Source organism: Apus apus, chromosome 3 (genome assembly GCF_020740795.1).
Source record: "Apus apus isolate bApuApu2 chromosome 3, bApuApu2.pri.cur, whole genome shotgun sequence".
Classification (NCBI taxonomy): Eukaryota; Metazoa; Chordata; class Aves; order Apodiformes; family Apodidae; genus Apus; species Apus apus.
In genome coordinates, this window is record NC_067284.1 from 36,083,186 (window position 1) to 36,110,840 (window position 27,655).

Genomic DNA, 27,655 nt, shown 5'->3' on the forward strand with positions numbered 1-27,655 from the left:
GTAACAACCTGGATTTTTTTTTACATCTTTTGCACAGCTCTTGTAATACATGGAATCTTTCATACTTCACACACTCTTCAGTGTGCCTTTAGATCTATCTGAAAAGTGCTGGCAAATGATGTTTTAAGATAAAAAAAAATGTATCCGAGGTTAATAATTCAAAATAAATCATCAGCTTAATTGTATCTTTATGCAATGCTCTACTAGTTTAGAAGAATTTCCAGGCTTTGGGGATTATGAGCTCACTTGAAAGGCATGAAATGTAGCCCTTAAAGAAAACCAGTCATTCAAGTCTCAAGATTTCTGATAAAAGCTTTACAAATTTTTTGCTAAACAACAAATTGCTGAAGAAAAAAAACCTAAAAATTTACAAAAATTAATTATGAGATTAAGACATTTAACTTCTCATTGAACTTGCATGAGTTAATGAAACTATTGAAGCAAAAGCTGCACTGAAACAATGCACTGACTCAGTCCAATAACTAAATAGCCTGAAATACAAATTTTCACACATGAAAAATAACTATCTAGTGTACGATTGTGATGTTCTAGATTTGCGCTGTATTCTTTCTAAACAATGAGGAGAAAAACGAATACTGAACAGCTACCTCAATCTGTCCAACTGTATTAGTGAACAGGCTAGACTTTTGACACAGCAGTACACATAACCTCTCAGAATCACTGAATCAATGCTGGAAGGGACTTCTGGGGAACATGATGCAATCTTCCATTAAGAGCAGGATATTAGACTAAGTTGCTCAGGACCCTCTTAAGCCAAGTCCTAAATATTTCCAGTAAGAGAGATACCACCTCTTTTCTGGTCAGCCTATTCCAATTTTTTTCATTGTGAGAAATTTCTGCCTTATATTCGGACAGAATTTCCCCTGAAGCAACTTCTGTACATTCCCTTTTTTCACATCAGTGATCATCCTGAATGAGAGGTGCTTTCATCTTCTCTGTAACTACCCTTCAGTTACTGGAGGACTGTGATTAGATTCCTCCAAGCCTTCCCTTCCCAAACTCCTCGTCTTTCTTCATTAAATGAAACTTTTTTACCACTATTAATTTTGCACTCATCTTTACAACTGTAATAACTTTCCTGGCAAAGCCTTTGATGATTACAAGATAAAGAAACACAGTGTTCAACTGTAACAGAATTTTTGGACACAAATAGTGAATGGGGAAAATAAGTTACAATGCAGTTTCATGAAGAATTTTGAGAAATATCACACTCCTTTAGCTCTGCAGCTTTTAATATGAAACAAATGAAGTACTGCCAATTTACCTTTAATTTCGTTTGAAATGAGCAGCTTATTTTCTGTCTCTTCACATTCTTTGCTCTTGATGGAGTCCTTTGTTTGTAGTACTCCACTGGGGGAAATAAGATGTTAATTTTTTATTAATACATCATAAAAATCACTAAGTATGATGACATCTCTTGCTAACAATGCTATTAACACATGAGGATTCCCATACAAAGGATGTTGTCATAAAATAAAAAAATGAGAGGATCTAATTACTGACTTACACAGATGGCATGACTACTCACATGAATTTTGCAATGAAGGCTCAGTGTAGTGTAAACTACGATTACACAAATTGTATCAACACACTTGACTTCATAACTGCAACTGGAAAATACACAAAGGAAAGCAGTGGATGTGTCCATGGCAGAAGATGGGAAGAGTAAAGAACACACATATAGCTGCACCTCCTACAAAGCCTTATTGGTTATCCAGGCCCTTTTCAGGAGCTGTCTGAAACAACACATTCCTTTTTCTCCCCTCAATCTTCAACTCCACCCCACCCCACCTCCAGTACTAAACTGACGCTCTTTTGTGCAGCTTTCATGGATCCCACTGAAAATATCTGTATTCTTTTGCTGGTGATTTTGCATTACTTCTTATCCAGCTAAAAGAGCTGCTCTTTGCCTGCTGCCTGTGGCTGCTCCCTCAGCTTTGCACAAACATCTGAAAATGTGGAATGCCTTCTATTGAGAAAAATGGAACAAGAAAGGTGTAAATAAGACAATGTCTTAAAAGCGGGGGTAGGTTTATTTGCATCTTAAAGTCAATCCCTGGAAAGTTCCTTTCCAATCTCTGCCTTCAGAAGGTATTTCCACCCTGCTTTCTTACAGAAATACAGCTTAGATGAACTTGCTGACACTACCCGTATATTTATTTCCCCCTGCTTTTAAGAACTTAGAACATTTGGCCATATCTCACTAAACCAGAGATACTAAGTACATAAATAACATTTTATAAAAACCAGCACCAGACGGAACAATCTTAAAGCCAAGACTGCAAGAAAGCCCACTATGTGAATTCATGCTTTACTCACTACCAGAGAATTAGTCAACAAGGGCCCCTTTAAAAATGTCCCAAACACAGATAAAAAGCCAAACCAGAGTTAATACCTTGTTAGACATCAAGACTAGCTAACCTCAAAACACAAATCCACAGAAGAAGCAGTCTTGTTTAATTCAATTGTTTACATTTATACTACTAAATACAATTTAGATATTAAACACTATTTAGATATTAAGTACTATTTATACTATTAAATACGAGTAAGCATGTGGGAATAAATCAGCTAAGAGCTGCAAGTTCACTGACATCAACAAATATATTTAACTCACTACTAATGGTGCAAAATGAACATAACAAATAGGAAAATCCAGCCTTTGTAGTATGATGGGCAAAAAAAAATAATGTTATGACAAGCAATGCCAGTGAAATGCATTCAGCAGGCATGCCTTCTTGTGCCACAAAGGACTTACCCACTGCACCTTCCTCAGAAATATCACATGCATTTATTTGCTTAAAAATTATTCTCCTGACCTCCACAAACACAGAAAAGTTGGGAATTAATGTGCTACAAAGTAGTGTCATTAATACCAAAGCCACAGTAAATGGTTGCTGTAATTCAAAATAAGGAAGACAGATCTCCAAAACCTGTAACAAGTACCTTCCTCTTTTCTTGAGGCCAATTTACATAGTGACATACACCCAGAAATTTTATCTCACTAGTTAAATACAAGATGGTATCATAAATTGAAGCTTTTGGGAAAGGAGTTGGAAGATAAACTGCATTTTCTTTTAAGAAGCAGTACCATTTGATTACCAAGCCTGAGTATTCACATTTCTTAACCATAAATATTTCCAGAGTGGAATTCCTATTACAGTGAAAGTCTTTTGCTACCCTGAAGATAGTATAAAGGTACTTTCAAATTAAAACTGAATGTACTGTAGGCATGTATTTTTTTGTTTTGAATTTTAATCTCAGGAACATTCCAGAGGGACACAGTTTTTACACATATATTTTTACTAACCAAAATGTTCTAGTATAATTGTATGCAGATACCTCTCTCTAGTTTAAAAAAAAAAAAAAAAAAAGGAAAGGAGTAAGTGGAACTGGAAATTAGCTGGGTAAAATTAAGATTTAACACAAGAAAACAGATCTCATGGTTGCCTCATATGTGGTTGGTCCCTCAATCAAGGACTTCTACAAAACAGAAGATTACCTGGTATAGGAAGATATACACAACTGTGCTGAAGTCAAACATAATTAAATCCATGCTACAAGCTCAGCAGCTAAAGAGCACACAAGTATACATATCTATGTCTTCAATTATGCATATATACTTTGAATACACAACTAAAGAAGATCCACTGGGTATTGCAATAACCAGATGCTCAATATTTTATAACTCTAGCAGTTCATATATACCTAATGTTGTGAACGGTATATTTTACACCTTTTTTCAAAGGAAGTTTATTCAACTAAAAGTCCTCTCTGACTCTGAACAAAGAATGTGGAAAGCTAGATGATAAAATGCAGATAGTCATCAGCAAACTCAAAGAGTTACACAACATACAAAGCCTCTGGGTAGTTCAAAGTTGGCACTTCCAGTAATTTCTCTGTATTTCGTTTTTTCCCCTCTACTCTCTGATATGCATTTCTCACATATATTGTGACATTCCATTACCCCCTATTTCCTGTTTCCTGAAGACAGCTGAAGAACTTCCATCTCCTTTCCCGTTGCTTCCTACAGTTCCACGGACAAAACACTCTACTGCATGCCCTAGTAAACTGCATTTTAAACTGACCCTCTCCAAACAACTCATACTTTAAAAGGAACTGATAGTTACCCAGGTGTCTTCTTTTCTTTCACATCACATAACAGGGGCTTTTTGCAAGGAGATTTACTTTCTGCATCTTCCTGCTTAGCTGTTTCTGGTACAGTTTTCACAGATGATCGATTGTGAGCTGAAGACTTCATACCTATGTGACCAGGGCTGGGGCATTTTCTTTCACTGCTTAAAACAAATTAACAAAATGTTTAAAGCTGAAAGCAGAGGAGTTGTTGTTCAACTTACTTTCTCTATGGGTAAAGCGTCATTAGTGTAACTAAAGAAATACAAGGTTTTTGTTTCTTTTAAGAAATACACAGAAATTTCTTACTTGTCACCAACAAAATTGTATACCCAGGAAATCCAGAAATCATAATACAGAATTCTCTGCCCTATGAAATAAAAGGTATAATGTTTGGCCAATTCAACAGGAACAGAATTTGCTGATTTTATTGTTGATAATAAGCTATCCACTTCAAATCTCTCAATTGCAGTCTCTCAATTGGGACAGTGAAAAAAAAATAGCACTTGGCACAGTCCCTGTCACAGAGAACACTGCTCAACCTATTACTGGCTTCACTGGGATGGTACCTGGGCTACCTGTCAGAGGGTATTCAGATTTCTATAACTCTGCACTTATAAAAAACAATTGAACCAGAGAACACTTTGAAAGCTGAATAATTTGATTTTTGCAGCATGAAACTGAAACAGTCTGTGAGAACGTAATTTAAAATACCATCTATTGAAAATACATGGTCATTACAGTGGGAACTGGAAAACTTAACTGCAAACATTCACATTTTCACATTTACATTAACGTAGCCCTTGAAAACATTGGAAAGCCTCTCTTCTTTTCCTTTCCTTCTTAAATTCTCTCTGTATCCCCACAGCCCAAAAAAAGTGCAAGAGTCAGTGTCCACAATTTCTGATAGAAAGTCATCATCTGAAAATCCATCATCTTGGTATCACAACCCTTTGCTTTTTCCCAGTGCTTCTCCTTGAAGCTTCAGCTACAGACTTCAACATCGTTCTTGCAAAACTAACTCCCAGTAGTTTGATTCCCCATCCCCACAATAATGACAGAATTCATTGCGGCTATTCTTCACAAAGCAACATTAATTTACAGTCAGGTCAGTAAGGCCACCCGGGCAAACAGAAGAAACACAAATAAATAATTTTCTTAAGTGAAACCAACTGGCAAACAATCAATTTTAAATTCCAATTAACCACACAGTAGTCTAGATAGTTACACTGAAAATAAAACATAACTATTGTTAAATCATACACAGTAAAATCAGCATCTGTCTTTGGCAGCTTGGTGACTCTTTTGATAAGCACCGATGAAACATATTCTTCCCTGTTAATGAAATTGCAGATAAATAGGCAGGCCTTCTGAAACCATTTAGCCATTACACAACTACAAATTACACTGCAGAACACTGAAATAAAAGTACTGATGTTAGTCACAGGTATCAATGTGAGCATAATTACTTGATTACTGGAGAGGTGGATCTTTCACTTGCTTCCACTTTTCTGTTTCTGGGGACAGGACTGGCTGCAGGCATCTCCCCACTCAACCGGTCAGGTAAGAGGCTTTCTTTGTTCAAGTTCATCTCTGAGTATGGGCAGCTGACTGCACTAGAAGTTGAAGAAGATAAATGCCTCCTTATTCTCAGACACTGCTCAGTTTACAGGATCACAGACTCACAGAATTGTCATGGTTGAAAAAGATCTCTAAGATCACTGTGTTCAACTGTTAGCCCCCCCCACTCCCCAAAAAAAGCCCACTAGAGCATGTCCTGAAGTGCCTTACCTACATGGTTTTCAAATATCTCTAGGGAGGTCAACCACCCCCCTGGGCAGTCTGTTCCAGTGCCTGACTACTTTTTCAGTAAATAAATTCTTTTTAATATCTAGGCTAAACCTCCCCTGGTAAAACTTCAGGCCATTTCCTCTTGCCCTGTCATTATTTACTTGGGAGAAGAGGCCAACATGCACCTCCTGACAACTTCCTTTCAAGTAGCTGTGGAGAACTATGAGGCCTCCTCTCAGCCTCCTCTTCTCCAAACTAAACAATCCCAATTCCCTCAGTCTCTCCTCACAGGACTTGTTCTCCAGACCCTTCACTAGCTTGAATGCTCTCAAGCAACTCAAATGAAACTACATCAGAGACCAGTTTTCTAGAAGCAGACGCAATCAATTACTATAAAGAAGATTAGAAAAAAAAATGCAGTAAGTACTCATACTTTAAGATGTTAATTAATCCACTGATTAAAAACTTCAACCTGATTGTTTTTAATGTTAATTTTTGACAGCAACTCATGTAACACAGATGGTACTAATTTGTATTACAGCAGACATTCTGGAAAATTGCTTGATTAATGGTGAGCCTGCCTTCTCATACCTTTAATGGTATTTTATACCTAATATACAGGGTGCCTTTGCCTATAACCACCTCTCTCCAAACAAAAAATTGTTATTTTTCCTGCAAAGGAAGATATTTCTATTTTTCCATGTTGACACAGAAGCTGCGTTGCAAGAGCACAGTATAAGACATGGTGCACAACCTCTTCCTGCAGCAAAAGCCCCATCATTGCAGATGCTTTTTTATGATATTCCATTAAAAGACTGTGAGATTTTAACAGTCTTTCCTATAATGCAACACTCCCTATTTCACTACACTCTAAGTAGACAAAGAGAGAATCTGACACTATGGTTTCAAAATAACTTGTAAATATTACTCTAGCAAACGTAAATGTCATACCTCCCACAAGAGGTAGGAAAGGGAAAAACAGCAACACAAATCACAATGGGCTGAACTAGGATTTTGCTCTCAGAAGAATACAATGCAATGTTCAACTGATTAGTCAGGCTACATACTCACATTTCTAAGGCAATATCCCAAATTCTGAAAGGTATAAATATGCCATGACAGTGAATAACATGTTCAGTTTTTATATCTCCATTAAAGATAGAGGAGAGGCTGTACTGCACATAATGCTCTATTTGTGGTTTATGAGCCATGACACTAACTATAATCTAAAACTATGCTTCTGTACTCACCAGTATAATTACAAGAACCTCTACAATGGTAAGATGTAAAACACCCATATCCATTTTCTTTATTTATATAACTACCTGCCCTTCCATAAACTACTGCAATGTTGTATTTGTTCCACTGATTGTTACATGCATGAATCCCAAACAGAAGTGTCTAATATAAACAAGTCTACCTTGCCAGTCACATGTCCTGCCACCTCCAAATTATGAGAACGAAAGAGAAAACCAACAGATTTCATTATCATGTTTTTTTTACAAAGCACAGAATGAAAAAAAGGCCTTTTGTTCAAAATACGCCATACATTCTCCTTTTCCTTTACCAATAAAGCTTTGGATTCCGACTGTATATGAATCATAGAATCATAGAATCACAGAATCATAGGGGTTGGAAGGGACCTCGAAAGATCATCTAGTCCAACCCCCCCGCCAGAGCAGGGTCACCTAGAGTACATCACACAGGAAGGCGTCCAGGCGGGTTTTGAATGTCTCCAGAGAAGGAGACTCCACAAGCTCTCTGGGCAGCCTGTTCCAGTGCTCTGTCACTCTCACAGTAAAAAAAATTTTTCTGATATTCACCTTAAACCTCCTATGCTCCAATTTGTATCCATTACTCCTTGTCCTATCACTGGTCATCACTGAAAAAAGCTTAACTCCCATCTTCTTGACACTCACCCTTTACGTATTTGTAAACATCGATGAGGTCACCCCTCAGTCTCCTTTTCTCCAAGCTAAAGAGGCCCAGCTCCCTCAGCCTTTCCTCATAAGGGAGATGTTCCACTCCCTTCATCATCTTTGTGGCTCTGCACTGGACTCTTTCAAGCACTTCCCTGTCCTTCTTGAACTGAGGGGCCCAGAACTGGACACAATACTCCAGATGCGGCCTCACCAATGCAGAATAGAGGGGGAGGAGAACCTCTCTTGACCTACTAACCACATCCTTTCTAATACACCCCAGGATGCCATTGGCCTTCTTATCCTGAGACTGAACTACTATTAGTAATCTGATTTTGGTCTTACCAACATAAAAAAGGTTGGTGGAAATTTAACATTTCTCTCAACACTAGTGTAAAGTAGGAAATTCCTTATGGCTACCCAGGCCAAGTCACTCAGTCCTTGAGGCGTTAGCAACACAGGAGTCCCAACAGCACATCTGATATTGTCAGTTGGTTCATTTGAAAACAAGACAATATCAACCTTTTTTTTTTTTTTTTTAAGTCCTTGTATAGCTGTGCTGAACTTAAATTATGAAGGAAAAAATAACACCCAATTATGTTTTCTGCATTTCTAATCAAGATGAAATCCCTGCTTAAGGTCATTCCAATCAGACATTCCAAGCAGATGGTGTTCACAACAGCCTGTACAGTATTTTCAAGGGACAGACAGCCATCCATCCTTAGAGGTTCTACACAGGATGGTTATCTTTGCCTTCTTCTGAGAAACCGGGTGGTAGTTCCAACACCTCCTCTGAGATACAAGCACTGACGTTTTTTTTTGCCATGAGAGTCTTTGATCTGGTTTGAGCCAGGATGAAGCCAATTTTCCTTTTACTGTTTTTTTTTTTTTTCAGTGAACCCTCTTTTAGGCAGCACACTTGCTGAAACTAACAGCAAGTTTTCCAGTCAGTGAGTTGATTAACACTGAAATGTTTATAGTTACTGGTGGGAGACCAAAGACACTTTGCTCTGCTTGTTGAATTTGCTGCTTTGGACACTTAAGGAGCAGAAGAGTTGTACCTGCAACCCTCCCGTAGGGAGGAGCGGACTAGACAGACGGCAAAATTGGCAAAACAAATTATTCCATCTATATATTTACGTGTCTCTCCGTATAAATTTTGGGATCATGGAAGTCAAGCCCCTTCTAACCATGGCTGGTGTCCAGGAAGGACTCTGTCTATCCATCACCATTGATCCCCAGGCCCGTGCATCCTTGACCCTCACAACTCTCCCCTCAGCTCCTGTCTGCTCTGCTGCTCTCTCCGGCAGCTCCGGGACATTTCAGAACTGCTCACACTAAGGAGAGTGCCCTGGGAGTTGCTGGGGGTGGGGGGAGGTGATAGAGGGTTTGCACATTCCTGAATATACTTGTATGTAATTGTACATATTTTCTTTTTTCATTAGTATTTCATTAAAGCTGCCTAGTTTAGTTTTCAATGCAGAAGCCCCTCTCCTTATTCTCTCTCTCCTTCCCTACCTGGGTGGGAGGGGGAGCATTGCTGCCACTTGTTTATTTGCCTATCCTGAGTCAAACCATGAAAACTTTCACACCAGGTGTTTACATAGCAGAGTAAGATATAGCCAAATGGGTAGCTGGACTTCAAAGAACTACATTTGAAATAGGGTATTTTTGTGTTAATGAACAAGTTTTAAAGACATGGAACTCAATATATAACCAAAAAATTACCTTCGAGGACCTAACTTTTATTTGTTATTTCTGTTAATCAGAATTTGGAATTTTATTGTAGATTTAACTATACACCTCTACTTACATTTACTTTTTAATCTACTGGTTTTGTCTTAGGATTAGCCTCTGCCAGATGATTTAGAGAATAAATAAACATGAACTGAAAGATGGGGACAAAAAATAGAACATTAGTAAAGAGGGCAAATTGTTTTATATTCTCAATTCTTTAGACTGCTGCATCTATCACAATTATGTCTTTTTTCCCTGCTGCAAGATGAAAGATACGGGCTTCTACTCAGAAAAATATTTTAAGGAGCCAATGCTAGCAGGATTTAAGTTCATCCTGTGATAAACTCACACCACTGTGATGAAATACAGTTATCAGAAATTCAGGAATATATTGGCTAATGTCAGTTCTGCCATTGGTTATAAGGCAAAACATGTCATCTTCTTTTGGCTTCCTATGATCACAGGGGTGTTTTGAGGCTTAAGTGTTTTTAAGCAGTTAGAGGGCTGTCTCAAGGAAACACTAAACACTACCAGTGTGGTATTTAACTTCAGATGTATTGTTAAACAACACTTAACACAACAATGAAATCTGAAAGTACAATTTCATCTCCAGCAGGCTGATTACCAATGCTATTAATATAATTTGAAAAAAAAATGCAACAGACAAGAAAACCCAAGAAAAAGCCTCAAAATTCAGTCTTTTTTTAGAACTTGCCTGTTTATATACTGCCTTTTCATTTAGTGTTTTCTGGAAAAACAGAAGCTGAATGATGATTTCAGTCAACAGAATTTATAATATTTACAGTGCTTTAGAACACTAGATGAGTTTTTCTTTGGAAAAGAATAAATAATAATATAAATAATAATAAATAATTTGATTAGCTGTGTCATTTTTAAAAAACTCCTTGCCAGTCCTTTGATGTTACTATTACTTGGGACAAAAAAAGCACCCCCATGGTTTCCACTGTTGGCTTTGTTTCAATAAAACATGGCATGAATGGGCCTGTGTATGAGTTACATGGCTTCAGATCAATCAGTAAACCCTTCTGCATCTCAACGCCTCCAGCCTTCAGTTCAGTTTAACTTGCCTACTACAAAGAATATAAAATTAATCTTGTTATTCCTACATAAGAGAAGTATTTAATTTATACAGGACTGTAAGTTTTACAGACAACTCATTTCATGGACTCAGACTCTTACTATTTAAGTTATTTAATATTAAATTAGGATTTTTAACTCTTCTGTTAACCTGAGCCTGTACTTCTGCTCCAGCTTGCAGTTAACTCTTAGCACACTATTTTGAAAACAGCAGTTCAGAAGCCAGTTTCCAAAACGATCAGGTGCTAGGGGCTTAACAAGGTCCACCAGAGGCACAAGGACTATGGAAAGAGGGGGGACAACCAGCAGATATCCAGTCTGAAAGCTCTGCTATACATCTGACAGGGCTGTTCACCCTGCAGTGCTGCTTCAACAGCTTTGAAACCAGTTCCACACAAAGACACTCAATTATCATCTGAGCTGATTCAGTAGGCTCAACCTGTGCTTTGGCAAATATTCACAAAAACAACGCCTGACCTCCTGCACAGAAGGGTAATCAGCCACCTCTTAATGCTGAAGGATCAACACAGCACAGCAATTTGTTGCCTGCTGTACATTTTCCATTCTACTGCAACATAGTAGGACACAGAGCTCTTGGAGTAAGTCCAGAGGAGGAGGGCCACAAAGATGATTAGAGGGCTGGAGCACCTCTCTTGCAAAGACAGGCTGAGAGAGTTGGGGCTGTTCAGCCTGGAGAAGAGAAGGCTCCAGTGAGACATTATAGTCACCTTCCAGTACCTGAAAGGACTACAGGAAAGCTGGGGGGGGGAGGGGGTGAGAGGGGTGGACTTTTTACAAGGGCTTGTAGTGATAGGACAAGGGGTAATGGTTTCAAGCTAAAAGAGGGGAGATTTAGCTTAGACATCAGGAAGAACATCTTTAGTGTAAGAGCGGTGAGAGACTGGAACAGGTAGTCCAGGGAAGGCTGTAGATGCCCCTTCCCTGGATCTGTTCAAGTCCAGGTTGGATGGGCCTCTGAGCAAGTTGGTCTAGCGGGAGGTGCCCCTGCCCATGCAGGGGGGTTGGAACTAGATGATCAATAAGGTCCCTTCCAACCCAAACTATTCCATTCCATTCTACTGAAATGGCAGCAGAATGGCTGGAAATACACAGGTCTGTAACACAGTTTTCTGAGGAGAGGGAGACATTGCTTCCAGAGTCCTGCATAGACTCAGTAAAAACTGAGCATTAAAATAAGCTTCTGCTTTCATCAAATTGGGAAAGTCAATAAAGGAATAACACAATGTATCAATTTTTACTTCTTATATACCATTCTGAAGAACTCCTGGGATCACAGGCCTGGGATTTTCAAGTCAACAAAGATCTCATATAATTAGTCCTTTCCAGAACTGTCAGATGGAACAAAAGTATCAAGACAGCATATCCCATTTGTGGTTATTTTTCAACTGCTCTTCTATCACTCTCAAGATCTATCTCTGGGTAGGGTTACACTACTTTCTATACAGTTACACTACTTTCTCTACAGTTCAAGGGTAGTAGAATAAACTGGGCTACAGATGGGTGGGTATGGACTTTAGCCTTCCTCAGACATCTGTAGATGCTCCTATCTTCAAGCATTATGTGAAGTTTCTGAAGTACAGAGTCCAACTGATTACTCAGCCTCAGCTACACTTAACATCAGAAGGGAACAGAAGCCAAGATTGTCTCATAACCTAAGGAAGAGTAAGGTGGTACTCTGGTAAAAGAAAGTTCTTACTAAAGTATTTTTTAATACAGAATATTAGTCTTTATGACTTTTTGGAATATTCTACAAGCCCGCGTGAAGTCACACACAAGTCTCCTGGTTTAGCTGTACTGGTTGGAAATATTACCAACCCCAGCTCCTCACTGCCTTTCAGGTGCAAGTTACTGTCAAGCACTGTCAAGGGATGAGTTTGTACAGCAGCTCCAGGAAAATTCACTTAAATTTCCTCAAACTATCTTCCTTGATGGGTTAAAGAAATGGATTGGACTAACCGATGGATTAGACTTTACCCAGAGCAGCCTATCTGCAGATGACTGCATCTGCTGGTAGTAATACGTGATTAGTAAGAAATCTCCAGCAAGAAGGTCCTGGCAACATCTGGGGGATGTATTTCTGAGATATCCTGCTGGATTTTTGTTAAGTGATGCCTTTTCTTCAGTTGACTTTATGGAAACATTTTTAGCTCATCTGGAAATAAGTGATACAAATGTCTTTTTCACAATTTACAATGCATGTTTATCATCAAAGCATTTTTTTTTTTTTTAGGAGAAAGCTGCTTTAACAGTCTAAAACTGACTCAGGAGCAGCTTATAACGGATTTGGCTGGGGCCAATGATCTTACATAAAAGATAACAAGAAACTTGAGACTGGCATAAAAATCAGATGAGAATTACTTCAGCAGACACTGTAGGAATAGATGCGACATCCTGCAGAGCTGAGGTTTCCCACGTTTCTGCACTGTGGTTCTGTTACAACACAGTCTCCCCCATAGCACATGCAGTTCACTTCAACTTACACATAACACATGTAAAGTTTCTGGAAAAAAATCTATATGCATGATGTGTTGACCCAAAACACTAACGACCCGCTTACAACTAACCACTTTGCATTACTGCTTGAACTTGAGAATTGCTGCATGCATTAAACATCAGAGAGCATACAATTCACAATCATAAATATGCAAGTGATCTGCACAATGCTACCACTGTGCACGTCAGTCTCAGTTTCAACTGTGCAGCACAAAACCCTACATCATCTGGTGATAGATATCAAGTCCTTATTAAAATCAACTTTTCCAAAAAAGTAAGTGCTTTAACCCCAATACACAATTAATCACTGAGGCTTTCATCCGGTTCTTAAGGAACAAGCTCTTTAAATTATTGCAGAACTATTTAGCATTTTAAATTACCATCTTTCCTGCACACAGGCATTTCATGCGGTAGACAGATGTTACACCTCTTCAAAAAGAAGATAAGCACAGTGAAATACATTTCAAAGTTGGCAAGACAAAAGAGGCAAGGGACTTGCTACCAGGCATGGATAATTATACCAATTTCAAAATGTCTTTGTTAATTCAAGAGAAAAGTGATGAAACAATGTTGGCCTTTTTGGGGTGATCTGTATCTTCAAATCTGGAGACTCCAGATAAATAGCAAGTGTCATTATTTTCCTCAGAAATGCTCAAGAAACAAACAAAAAAAATCAGTAACAGGACTGAGATCAATATAGCCAGTGAACAGGACACTTAAAAGTATTAATTTATTTGCTATCAAACAGCAAATACCTGCCTTATGATCAACAAAATCTCTTTGGTTATATTTTTATCCCCTAGTACTATCACGTAACGTGTAAATAACAGGATTGCTAAGAGCACAGCAACAATAACACACAATAGGCTGCCATGAGTTCATTTCTTTTCTTAATATTCACAACTGAGTAAGTATAACAACTTGAAATACCATGAAAAATCTAGTTATAAAAACAAAGGCTACCTGAACTAACTAGACTCAGAGCTCTTTGTCATCCTTTCCCTGTGAAACATGAGAAGTTTCAGTGCCAAAGTTTACTTAGAGAGAAGATCATAAATGAAGAACTCTTCTGACACGTTCACTTTTTGTTGTTGTTGTTGTTGTTGTTTGTTTTAAAGTTTCAGCCTTGCACTAAGGATGGGTTTGTTCACCCAGTTCTAAGAAACTGAGACAAGCCTGTGGTGAGGGAGATAATACTCTGAATTGGATGTCATTGATGTACAGATCAGGTGCATTAATAAATCATACAAGACCCAGTCTACTGGAATATGAAATAAAATGGGTTTCAGCTATGCAACCAGGAAGCTTTTCAGGCAAGCCTGATTTACTTCATATTTGCAGTGGACTACGAACATGAATGTAATAGGTTACCATCCACTAACTGAAGGATGGTAACCTCCTATGTACTAACATGACTGTTTAAGGAGTTATGAACAACAGTTCACCAAAGCTTCTCAAAAGGGAAGGTAAAAAAACTGAAGAAAACCTAACAAAACCACAGAAGAACATTGACAGAGAAAAGGAGAAGGAAAAGGGTAAGAACAATCTGAAAGACAGCAATGTGGCACACTGCGTCATGCTAGAATGATATACTCATACTAAAGCAGGTTTTGTCACTGAAGGTATCCTAGACATCTCCCTTCCTGGAGACAAGCCTTGTACTAGCATCAGGAGTTGTTCTGCTTCCTAACAATACAAAAACAATGCCTCTGCTTTAGATAGGGAAGAAGTTCTTGCTGCAACAGATGCCTTTTGTACATCAAATATGTAAGAACACAGTAAGTTTTGCTGGCAGTCATCTTTGCTAGGGATGAGTCAAGGCTTCAGCCAGTGCTGATACACCACCAAAACTTGGCAGCATAATTCTGGCCAAAAGGACGTAATTCTGCCACCAAAACCATAAAGAGACTGCTAAGCTAAATCATGAATCATCGTTGTTTTAATAATATACTTAAAAAATAGGAGTAGACAAATTACCAAAGAGCAATCCTCTACCTAGATGAGAGCAGAAAGCACAAAACACTTTGAGGAACATATGACTGCGTAAACGAAAAATTCCAGAAAACTTGTGGAAATCCTAGTTTGCAAAAAGGTTTAGGATACTTAATTCTCAACTTAACATGTTACATTAATTGTACACTCGTTACTTAAATAGTCAGGATTCACAAAAAAACATGCATTTTTTACTTAATAATGCTTCCATTTGTTTTGTCATTGTCTTGCCCTCACCACACCCTTCCACTCTCCCAAGCTACTACTCTCCCTATGCCAACTCTCCTCCAGGAGAGTCTGAGATGTCCACCTTTCTGTATTATATTTCAAAAGGTGTTCAACAAAAGTATCTTTTGAAACACTAGGTACAAACAGCAAGTTACCTAGGCTTTCATCTGGGGACATGTGAATTGGAATTTCCTTTTTAGCATTTTTCCAAGCCAACAAGCCAATCCTTGCCCCTACCAATCAAGCAGAACAAAAACACCCAAGCCATGATAAAATTAGTGTCCTCATATTTCAAGAAGTTCCAAAGCTACTGCTTTATACGTATTTTCCTGCAACATTTTGCAATCTGAACAGGAAGCTGAGGAATCCTCATAGGAACAAAATACAGAGTAGCTGAATCTATCAATTGTGACAAAAAATGTGTGATAATCTTATCTCAGCACACCCTGGTGAAATGAAGTTACAGACTGCTAATGTTTATTTCAGTATGCTCACTATGGCAACTGAAACCATTGCGTATTTAGGTTTACAAGATCTCACATTTTTTTTCCAGCGTGCATCTGTTTTCTTGTGAACAACAATTAAAAAAACCCCACATGTGCACGTATCAATCAACTGAGAGAATGAAATTACAGTTTCATAGGACATACCTATGATGGCCGATATGTCTTGCTCTCTTAATGTGCCCAACTCCTTTACATCCTGCTGTAGGACACCCTCCGTGCTCTAAAGCTTCCACCAATTCCAACGGACCTGCATGTCAGGAGAAATTGTAAATGAGATTAAAAACCAAGTATCCAATCTTTACAAGTTACATAAATACACAGGAATATCAGATTATCATAGTGAACATGAAGAAATAAGTAAACAAAGCCTAATTTTAAAGTACTTTAAAAATGCATTATGCAAAAGCATGCATTCAAACAACTTAATCCACTGGAGAAACTATTTTATTCTGTGTGAGTAAATCTCTACAGGAGAGCTACATCTGTATAAAGAACACCAAACAGTGAGGAACTGTATGACTTAGAATTTCTCTCCTATTAACTACCTGTAGTTGCAACCTGGTTGCCTTGCAGGAGTACAGACAGAGTACATTACCTCGCTTCTCCTAAGACAGGAATCTGTTCCTAGTGAGTCCTGACCTCCTCCACTTTTACCTCAAGTTTTCCAGTTAACAAGACATGAAAACAAAGGCGGAAAATACTACTAAAAAGAACACGTCATTGGGAGATACTTGACATTTTCACTTATCTGAATGTATGCGTATTTCATCAACCTGTAGCAATGTCTGCAGAGACATTAAAGTATGTAGCTGTCAAAACCAGCTGTGCCACTCAAACAAATTTGTATATAACCCATAGTTTCATAGTAAGTGAGAGAGACCTGTCCTGGTATACGAAACTGAGAACACCTCCTGTACATCTGCAAACATGCACTGTCTCTCTAGTACTGATTTTAGTTGGTAAGTACATGAACTTGTATCTTCCCCTACAGATAACAATGCTGACATAAAAAGGGATATTTAACTAAATTTTCTGAGATGAAAGATAGATTCTTGCTCACAGATGGATAATTATTATGTATAATTAGGACAGTCAAAAAGTGTTTTTTATCAAATGTTCCATATATGCTAAAGTTACAACACTATAATTACACTGGAGTTCAAAGACTTTGATAAGGCTGTAAAAAGCTGCAATTGATGACAGAACATAGAACTTTATCTTTTCTATCTTCATGCAAAATTGATGTCTATAACATAACAAGTTAGTGGATTGGAGAAGAGTTAACTTAATAGGGATGCTTTTGTCAGGTGAAGTCCTGCCTCACTGATACTATTTTTTCAAAATCATCTCACTACAGATGTTCTCTCTTCACTTAAAAATCCAAACTCTCTAAAAATGTAGTTTAAAAGAGCTACAACTGGCTGTCCATACTTACGCAATAAGCTGCTGCTTGGGTCACTGTGAATCAATACTAAAAATCACACTAATACATGGTTCTTAATTCCCTAACTGCTAACAAAAAGGTCATAATCAATCATGACGACTACACTACATCCTAAAAAGAAAACACTATGAATACATAAATGTTGGGAGCATAAGACCATTATGATGACTCTTCTAGGCTAATATTGCTAACATTGCCTAGCATTCACAAAAAGCTTCTGGTGATCTGAACCACATGAATAAAAGGACTACCTTATTGACTGAGGAAAAAATAACGTGTCTTGAAATACATTTCCTTCCCTCCTTCTGAAACCCTTTCACAAAACGTGAAATGCAATTTAATTCTTTGGAAACAATATTAATATTTTTATAGTATTTTATATTCTATGACATATTCTACAGTAATAACACAAAGTCATATTGTTGGAACAGTATATTATTTAGTAGTAATCCAATTGTAATAGTATATATGCAGTTAATGATTCTTTTTCTATTTAACTGATGGTCACTTTCCCTCCTGTCACATTGTCCACCTTCATTTTTGTAGGTTAACTAGTATTAAAAAGTCACTTCCACCAGTCACTGGCTAAAAGAGACATGTAATGCCTCCTACACCACCACCTAGAGGAGGTGATGTGTTGTATGTGATGAGCATCTGGATTTTATTTCTTTTAATGTCTCCAACAAAATGAACTGATGTGTTTTACACTCCCAGCTGGGTTAAGATTATTATTTTTTCAGTCTTAGGCAACAGAATTGTCACAACCTTATTCAGGTGTTTTGCCATGATACAATTTTTATTTATGTGGACACAGGCTACTTTTTCCCACTGGACTGTTCCTTCATTCAGTGCACAGTTAAGAAATATGTATGCATCTTCTCATTATTCACTTTGTGCTTTGGCTCTTACAGCACTCTATTCAGACCCTGCTTTGATGACAGAATGATTAAGTTCGTAACAGGCAGTGATCAATGTACCACTAGAATGCTCAGAAAACTAATGAATATACTCTGAACACAGTCTTGATAGCAAGCATTTCTTTTTGACACGTTAGAGATGCTCAACTGAGGTATAGATTTTCAGGTAACATGTTCACGTAACCCGTGTGGACCTTATCACAGTTATTTTATGTTTAATTTTTTCAGAGTACTTCACATTGCTCAGCACTTCTTATTCTCCAAGCACAGCTCTTTCTGATTGCAGTTACAGATGTAAACACTCAGCACTCGTGCAAACCATACCTCAGAGTCAAAACACAAAACACTCCCAGAGGAGAGCACTCAATTAAACATCACCTGTTCGAAGTCTGGCTGAAGTGATTTCACTACCATTATCCAGAAACTCAATGGCATAGGCAGGGATATTGCTACTGCTTAAGTCTCTTCTCCCTGCGACCTTCAGTCTCACTTATGATAAATCTCCCAGTTTTTCCAAATAGTTAAGCAAGTAAATACACTATTATTACAGATATCATACTTATGTTAGATTTATCTCCAATGTGAGCAGCATTAACCCCTCGTTGGTCAGCTGAAGAAAAAAAGGAAGTTAGCTGGTTTTGAGGATTTGCCACAGCATTTGAAAGGCGTGCCTTCTCAGTGCAGTCTGGACTCCTTTGAGCTAAAAAGCACACTAACCTTTCAAGAGGATGTGGACAGAGATGTAAGGTGAAACCCTATCCCTAGTGAGTGCCACAGCAGTTTCATCACTGGCTTGGAGAGGGCCAGGATTTTACGCAACAGATCTTTATCATTACTTCAGGTTTTGACTGTGGTTCTTCTGCATACAGAGAAACATGGTATTTACATTACAGTAAGGGTCAATAAAGCTGTCTACTAAAAAAGCAATTAAATACTGACTGTTGATTTTGCACTAAATGTCACATTTACATTATTTTGCATATCCAAGATGCCACTCTTCCTTGGATGGCACTGGCAGGGAAAAAGATACCATTTTACATGTGTCTTTTAATGTCATTACATTATAATGCGATTTCTCTTACTAAGTGGGGGCTGAAGAGGGTGTCCGGTTTTTGTACACCAGCCTGCAGGGTGGATATCAGGGCTATCTACATCAGTCCAATAATCATAAATACTATCCCAGCCATCAAAATGGACCTAAAATCAAAAAGGAGAACAATGCATTTTAGATCAGAAATATTCTCTATAAAATCAGCTTCCCTAGGTAAACTCTAACAATGACACGCTCATTAAAGAAGTCACTTTAAGAGAACTATCAGTGTTACACAGAAAATACATGTACATTAGATTCCGGACACCGACATGCTCTCCATGAAGTAAAGAGAAAGGTGTCATTTGGTTGTTTACTACTTTGTCCATCATTAGGCTCAGATCCCAGGAATAAAGCAACACAGATTTAGTTCTCACATTAATACTTAAATTAAGCATAAATTTCTGCTTTTTTTCCTCTCAACCTCCCTCCCAAAATCCAAAGACGTTTTAAGTCTTCTGTTTGAACAGCATTTAAGAATAGCAGAACAGTCAGCAGAGGACTAAAAAATGGCATTTATCCATAAAAAAATGAAGTCAGAAACCCCAACTTGTAAGTAACAATTATAATAAATCAGACTACACAGGATAAGGAGTTGAAACTGAAGAGAAAATTAAGTATGTGACTTCCAAATAACCACAAGTATGGGTTATCTATGTGGTTTTTTTCAGACAAAAGCTAAACATCTTCAAATCTTTCTCTATACTAGTAAATAGCTCAGAATTCTCACACGCACATGTGTGGATGCATGTACACAGATACATACAAACAGAGTTCTTTCAACATATGCTACAGAGTTAATTACCACCCTCAAAGTTAAAATCCTGTCCTTTTAATAAATTAAGACTGGGGAGGAGGTGTTCTGGTTTTGTTTTTTCACATGATTAACTCAAAGTTTAGATAGAAAGTGTGTAGGTGTGAAGATATTAGTTCTGAAGACCCTCTACCACCAGCTAATGCAGATTCAAAATGCAATGTCAGTTGCATTTTGCCCTTGAAATACCAGGTATGCCTACCAAATCTGTACAAACCACAACCACAAATATCCTTCATAAGCATCTAACTGGGTATCTGGAATATCCTAGCCCTTCTAACAATTAAGAGCTTCAGAAAGTAAAAAAAATACATATTTCAAGTATACAACTTCTGGAAAACTGCAATTTCTTAAAAATACATTATCTGAGATCTAAAGTCTGTTATTAATACAAACTTCAGAATTGCAGAAGTCCCTGACAAGGCACAAGAGATCAGGGACATTTTTTCATATCTCACATCTGTCCTCTTCCTAGAAGTTTATAGAGATAGATTCAACTAACTCAGGCCAAATATTTTATCAGCCCTAATACAAATATCATAGCAGCCCTTCAACATTTGATATTAAATCATTACGTTTCTTGATAGAATACAAAACTGCCATCTATCAACTATTCCCAAAGCAATTTTCTAACATATTCAACTCTGCTGTCTAATTACCTACGTCAGCAAATGTAACTAAGAGGATAATAAAATAACCCCTTCCAAAGGAATTATACACATATTAATCAGTGAAAAGGATGAACAAAAGCTGAGCAGGGGACAGCAATGTGACTCGTTTCTTCCTGTGCTTAATTTTCCAACTATAGGTTTTACAAAGTGTTATCACTCACTCAAGCAGGATAGTACAGTAATACAGAGAAACTTACTTTAACTCTATAGTCATCAGTATCTACAATAGTTGCTACTCTGATAAATACTGGATTTCTCTTGTCAACCACTTCAAGTTTCATGTTTTTCTGAAAGCCATGAGAGGGTTTCTAGAAAAGAAGAATAGTATTATGAGAAACAAAACAAAACCTCAAAAAATCTCACACAACTCTAAAGCATATTAAAACCATAGGAAATGTTATGCCTTCTTTTTCCCAAATCTGCAGGTCCCCCCAACAAATACAAGCACAAAAACATAATTCAAACCTATGTTATGAAACTAGAGAAATAAAGTAACTACTTTGGGAATCCAGGTTCTCCACTCAAGCCTCCCAAGAAAGTAGGGATCTTTAGTTCATGTCCTATAGTCTCCTGAAAAGTCTTCCCAGATATTTTAGCCAACAGTTTGAATGCAGTACTGAATGAAGTACTACATACCAGCAAACTGAAATATCTGTGAAATTGTCTACAGGAAACATACTTGTGTTTTTTAGCATATGTTTTAGTTTGTGCCTCTTACTGAAAACAGAACTAATCCACCATATAACAGTAAGTACTCAGAACAAAGAGGACCAAACATCTGTTTTGTAATACTATTTTGGCAAAAAAAGATCCATTTGTTAGGGATATCAGATCTTGTCTTTGCTGTCTACAGGTATGAAATCTAAAGCAAAATTATTTCCATTTTGAAGGAACATATGCACAAATCATGTTACGCTTTTTCATTTTAGATTTCTAGGAAAGTAATCTATCTGTCCCTCTAAGACTTCCCAAAATATCCATCCTTTTTCCTCTGCTACAGATTAAGGACTCTATTTTCTCCCAAAACACAATACCAAATACTGTGACTGCCTCAGGAAAACTTCACCCAAGCTCCAACACAGTCAGCATTTAATACCCATTAAGTCTGCTTTCTTACTGTTTATTGCATTGGTTACCACTATATCATCTACGTTAGTACAGAAAGCAGGGAAGGGATTTTCTCTGGCTATGAAATCAAAAGGCAAAACACAGCTGATCCTCAAGCAGTCACACTTTTCTTTCCCCCCATTCTCAAAGGCAGATGGCCTTGTCTAAGGTAGCTTAGGGACACACACCACCCCAACCGCTCTGCTAGTATGGTTTCTGGAACAGTGTTGAGCCATGCCAGCTACAGCTCTCCCAGTTTAATGCTGTCAATGCCTGCACATTTGTGGCATGTCCTGTTCAGTTTCCCAGTGCAGATACAGCTAGATGGATCCTATGGGCCACTAGCTGGGTACTCACACAGCCAAGCCCTGTGGAGCGACTGTTCCCTGAACCCCAGGGTGAAAAACTAAAAGATGGATGCTCTGAGATAGAAAGGAAACATTTGCTTTTAGCTTGATGTAGTCAAGGTCAGAGCTCTCTACACTTTTGCAAAGGACTACACCTCTCAGGTACAACCAAATACCTTCCTAATCCTTGCTCCGAATATTCTTGCTGAGAACCTAGGATTGAGACACATTATTAAGGCCAAATGCATTTTGGGGTGATAAGCTGCAGGTCAGTAATAAAATCTGGTGATCTAGCAATCCCAGGAACTGCTGTAAGCACCACATTTCTGTTGTGCTTTGATTAATCCTGCTCTTACGAAAGTGTTAGCCAGAATTAGTGACCTTAATCTGGAAAGTTGAGGCACACCAGTCCCAGTGCACCGCATGAGAAGGGGCTGGGAGCTACCAGCCATCTGATGCTGGCTCCTAAAAGCAGTCCTTTCTGCATTACTGACCAGGCCACTTTCACCACTAAAATCCTAAGAGCTTAAAAAAGTTGGTTGGCACTTAAAGAAACTAGCAAGTACAAAGCTAAAAGAAAAGGCTGTTGTCCACTAACACCATAGTTAAGCTGAGGAGCTGCCTGTGGATGCTGCCCATGTGCCCTAGTCACAAACTCAAAGAAGAAAAAGTCTACTGAAAGATATGAAATACAAACTCTCTTGGCTGCTGCCAGAGACAACAGACTAGACGGGCAACCAGCCTGACCTCCTACAATGATTTTCACGTTCTCACTGTATTTTGTTGCACCATTTAACATGTATGGATAGAAATACATATGGTCAAAACAAGTTATGATGACTCAGTAGTTATCTCATTACTTCTAGTAACTAGGCAGTAATTTCCCATAGCAAATTACATTCCTTAGTAGTATTCTGCAACATTTAATCTCATTTATAAAGATTGAAATAATGAAGTAATAGTGATTCATAATAATTATCTAATAGTGAATTTCAGACTTGCATAAAAATAAATGACCTATTATGCAACTAATTAACTGGATGCATTTGAAAACACAGGAATATCATATATGTATTCTCTTAAACTAATTCATCATATGCATTCAGAAGCATAAAAAAAATCTAAGCATTTTCTCACCACTTTAAATGCCCTTGCAGGTGCAGGTAATGAACTGGTCTCTTCTAAATACTTCTCCCAAGAAAAATGCTTAGCATGTGGATAATCTGGCACAGAAGAAATATGAGCAAAATTAAACACTGCAATGCAAAAATTTAAATTCTAATTTACAGAATGCTTAACACTTGTATAATACTGCTCTGATTTATGATTCAGATTCATAAAATAATTACAAGAAATCCTATTCTAAATTGTCTCTGACACATTCACCATGTAGGTTAAAAAACCCAACAATCTTCTCATATCCAATACTGAGTAGTTAGCAGAAAAAAAAATCACAATTGTTTTGAATATGAGAATATAAATAAACTGGACTGCAAAAATCTGTCCACTTAATTCAAGGAACTAATTCAAGTATTATAAGCCTAATTCTGTATTTTATAAACAGCAACAATTTATTGGCAAGCACAATCTAATCAGTGATAGCTTTATACCACAGCAGAGCACATTTGACTACTTGCTATTCGTTCAGTGAATTTGTTCTACCTACATTTCTGAAAAAATAGCCTGGACATTTAATGTAAGAATAATTTACAGACATCATCAAAAAAGATGTTGCCTTTCCCAGAAAGCTTCATGTTTACAAACACTTCATGCAAGAAACACAAAGACAGCTTTGTTCTTAAAGAAAAGGCAGTGCCTGTCCGTCACCTTGAATCTGCATTGGAAGTTTATCTGGAAGTTTAAACATTATGATTAATAAACTAGACAAGAACAAAACCAACGGCTTTGTTTTAAAAGAGTTTTCACTAAGAAGCTGTAATTAACCTCCTGACAGACAGATTGCTTACAACTTTTCAAGAATGCTAAATATTAGAAATTCTGTTAAAGTTGCTTTTAACAAATTAACATTTTTTCATCTTCTCAGACCACAGATAGCAGTTTCTGCAACAGGGCATTTAGATCATCCACCTATACACAACAGTACTTAAAAGCAGCTGCCTTCTTATGTTTTCTTCTGTATCGTCTCTCTCATTGTGTTTTCCTCCCTACCAAAGAGCCCTTACAAGTTTGACTCCTTGATCACGTAAGGCAATCAACCCTTTATCTTGCATATATAGTTCACAAGATGGTTTTTGTATGCAGCATTCTCAGACACCTGGAATTTTTTTTTAACCTTCTTCACAATATGAATCAGCCAAAAACACAAAGCTGTTCAGACTTCAAGGAAAATCTTTCATGGACTGATGTCTCTTTACTAAAGCAGCATATGGGGGCATATTTAACACCTAACGTCTATTGTACTTCTACGTTCAGTATATTACGTCCTGTAAAGAAATTCAGAAGTCCCCTGTGGGCAACTGTTCTTCTTCTTCCCCACGTAAGTATAAACAGAGTGGCCTCTGTGACAGCATCAGCTTGCAATATCCCCAAATACCAATTCTTCATTACAGAAAGAAAAATTCAGGAGAGGTAACAATTAGCTTATGCAGTTTTACTGTTGCTAGTTGACTATAACCTCCTTAAATCTTTCAGATGTGTCGTAAGATACAAACCTGGTGGGGTGATAAGAGTTCTTTTATGTTCTTTACACCATCCAACAGGATGAATATGTGGACTAGCTGCCTCACACCTGGAGAAGGGGGAGAAAAAGGGGATTGATAAAGCAGTTCTTCAGACATCCTATTACACTTAGAAAACAAAAAAGATCTAACAAATTCCAAAGAACTTATGACATCTTCAACTTACACTTAAACTGCAAACATAACCTGAAGGTATGAACGCATTTATCGCAGACTTTTTACCACCTGAACAAGCATGAAGATTTATTTACAGTTTAATTGGAAGATTAAAAAATCAAACCCTCTAAGTCAGTGGTAGATCTGCATTTAGAAGCTATAATGCTAGACCTGAAAAATTCACATGTAGAGACTCCTGGTAGAAACACACTGGCTGGTTGCAAGAACACAATAATCCCATTTAAGACAGATGGGGTTTTGCAATGCCAAGCTTGAAACTTTAAACTAAAAGCTTAAAGATATTGATTCATGATCCAAGTTGCACCTGGAGACAGATTAGAAAATCATGCATAATGTAATTCACTGTCAATTACAAGTAAAAATTCAAAACCAGATTAAGAGTGGTTTGAATGGAGCTATAAACATGGCAGCACACATGCAAAGTACATCTGAGAAAAACTGTCAGCAAAAGAGAATAAAATGGCATTTTAGGCCACAAACTGTCTTGGAAGCATACAGACCTAATCAGTGATGCAAGACTGCAACTGCTTTAAAAAGCTGATAAAACTCTCTTACTCTAGAGAGCAACAACTTTCTGTATTTTCTGTCACGTGCATCAAGTTTTGCACTAGTGCTGTTACCTGTGATGTACCACAGGTACCAGAGTAGAATAACAGAGACACAGAATAACACTTTTTTTTCCCCCTCTCTGAAAAGTAATTTTACATGATGTCCAAAATTCAGTATGGATGTACTTCAGCAACAGAAATACAGGCTGAGGGTCTCAGAAGCATTGTCTCACAACAAGCACTCTACCTAATGTATGAATCAGCTCTGCTAGTATTTCTTTGTAATCATGGCAAACAGATAACTTTCTAGCAGATAAAAACTATCTTTGATAGATGCTGTGATGACTGTCACAAAAACCAAGAATTCAACTCACTTCAAGAATACCAACCTTTTGACCTACTACAATACATAAAGCTATACTGTATGTACTTATTGTTTACAGTATCACACCAGGTACTCTAAATCACTGAAGCTGCAATTAATAAAAAGAATCAAAGCATTTCACTCATAATTGTGCACTGTTAAAACACAGCATATGACTCCTAGAAATGCTTTGCCTCAAACAAATCAAAGAACAGGCAAGTTCTTCAGGCTCCCTCTGTCCCTTCTTTACAGTAACTGTGAAAAGAAGATAACGAGCAAGGAGGGCAGCACTTCTTTCTTATATCCCTCTCAAGTTGGGAGTTTCTCATGAAATAATCTTACATGGATGAGCTATCCTTCTGCACTAGAAGGATACAGCCTGGTACTTGCTGGAATGTTTTGGAGCAAAGTCCACAAATAATTTTCAAAAGTCTTGTGAGTTACATTTGGGAGCAAGACCCATGCTCATGAGTCACATGTTACTACCAGGATTATATTTAAAATAATGAGGTAAAAAAAAACACTTTCCGGGTCTAACCTCCTAAACGCATTTGTTCCATTTTGCTTTTTCAAACATAGTCTGAATGCACATTTTTATAAAATTTTTAAAAGTAAATGCCACTGCATACACCTCTTGCCTTGAAGATTCAAGAAGCAGCAGGTGACCATGGTTTGTCACAATGAGAGATGCACTCCTGGAAGATGCTCTGATATTACAGAAATGAGAGTGAACATGGAACACACAACGAGTACTGCACACCAGAGCACTGCAAAATAGCACTATAAAACATCCAGAGTATTTTTATCTGGTTTAAAAGAAAAACCTGTTAATTACAGATGCACCTATAAGAAATTTCTGTAACCATGGTGGCCTCAGGAAGAAAAAATACCCCTGTTCCAGCAAAACCAGTTCATATGGTCCATCTTTACCTACTGATTTCACACAGCCTCTTTGCTTCTAACAGTCCGTTTAACAATAAAATGTTGAGATCAGTAAAAGCCACACGTAATTTAAACTATTATGCTTTAATGTGTGTTATTGCATGGACATATTACCTAGTTTGGAAGAACAACAATAGTCCACCAGACTAAGCTCAAGACTTGTCAGCTGGAATGCCAAAGGCTAGTCTGAGTTTTCACATGTACCGTGTATCACAGTATCTCCTTTGTTCCAAAACTGAAGGCAGATCACCTGGCTCACATGCTTCATGGAATGCGATGATTCAAGAGTAGTGAAGATGGTTGCTAGGCCAAAAAAGGTTACCGAGGCTAGCATGAGCTGAAGAATTTTGCACCTTCAAACGAAACCACCCCTGGACTGCAGCAGAGCACACCTTCCACCACACAGTGAGGCAGCGACACTCCAACGCTCAACTAATAAAACAAGATTCTAATGCCTGCACAATGCATGCCACTTGCAATCCATCCTTTCTGCTGTGTGAGAACGTGCAGACAGAGAGACACCTATTATCCATACCAGACACCAAAGCTAAGCCAGGAAGCTGAAAAAGCCAAGGAGCCAAAAGCAGCAAAATGC

At 37.8% G+C, this 27,655-nt stretch overlaps 1 protein-coding gene across 6 annotated transcripts in view; it reads right to left on the reverse strand.

Annotated features, from left to right (window-relative positions):
* Positions 1–27,655, reverse strand: part of L3MBTL3 (L3MBTL histone methyl-lysine binding protein 3) — an 82,115-nt gene that overhangs the window by 9,570 nt on the left and 44,890 nt on the right. For 2 of the 6 annotated variants that reach the window (XM_051615289.1, XM_051615284.1), the window contains exons 12-19: positions 25,003–25,079; positions 23,468–23,553; positions 21,074–21,184; positions 19,384–19,498; positions 16,085–16,187; positions 5,625–5,771; positions 4,152–4,316; positions 1,286–1,371 (exon numbers count right to left, since the gene is read on the reverse strand). In XM_051615289.1, coding sequence (XP_051471249.1) covers positions 1,286–1,371; positions 4,152–4,316; positions 5,625–5,771; positions 16,085–16,187; positions 19,384–19,498; positions 21,074–21,184; positions 23,468–23,553; positions 25,003–25,079 — 890 coding nt within the window. Of the gene's footprint in view, positions 1–1,285; positions 1,372–4,151; positions 4,320–5,624; positions 5,772–16,084; positions 16,188–19,383; positions 19,499–21,073; positions 21,185–23,467; positions 23,554–25,002; positions 25,080–27,655 lie in introns of all 6 variants that reach the window. The other 4 variants (XM_051615288.1, XM_051615285.1, XM_051615287.1 and 1 more) reach the window with 3 other exon arrangements.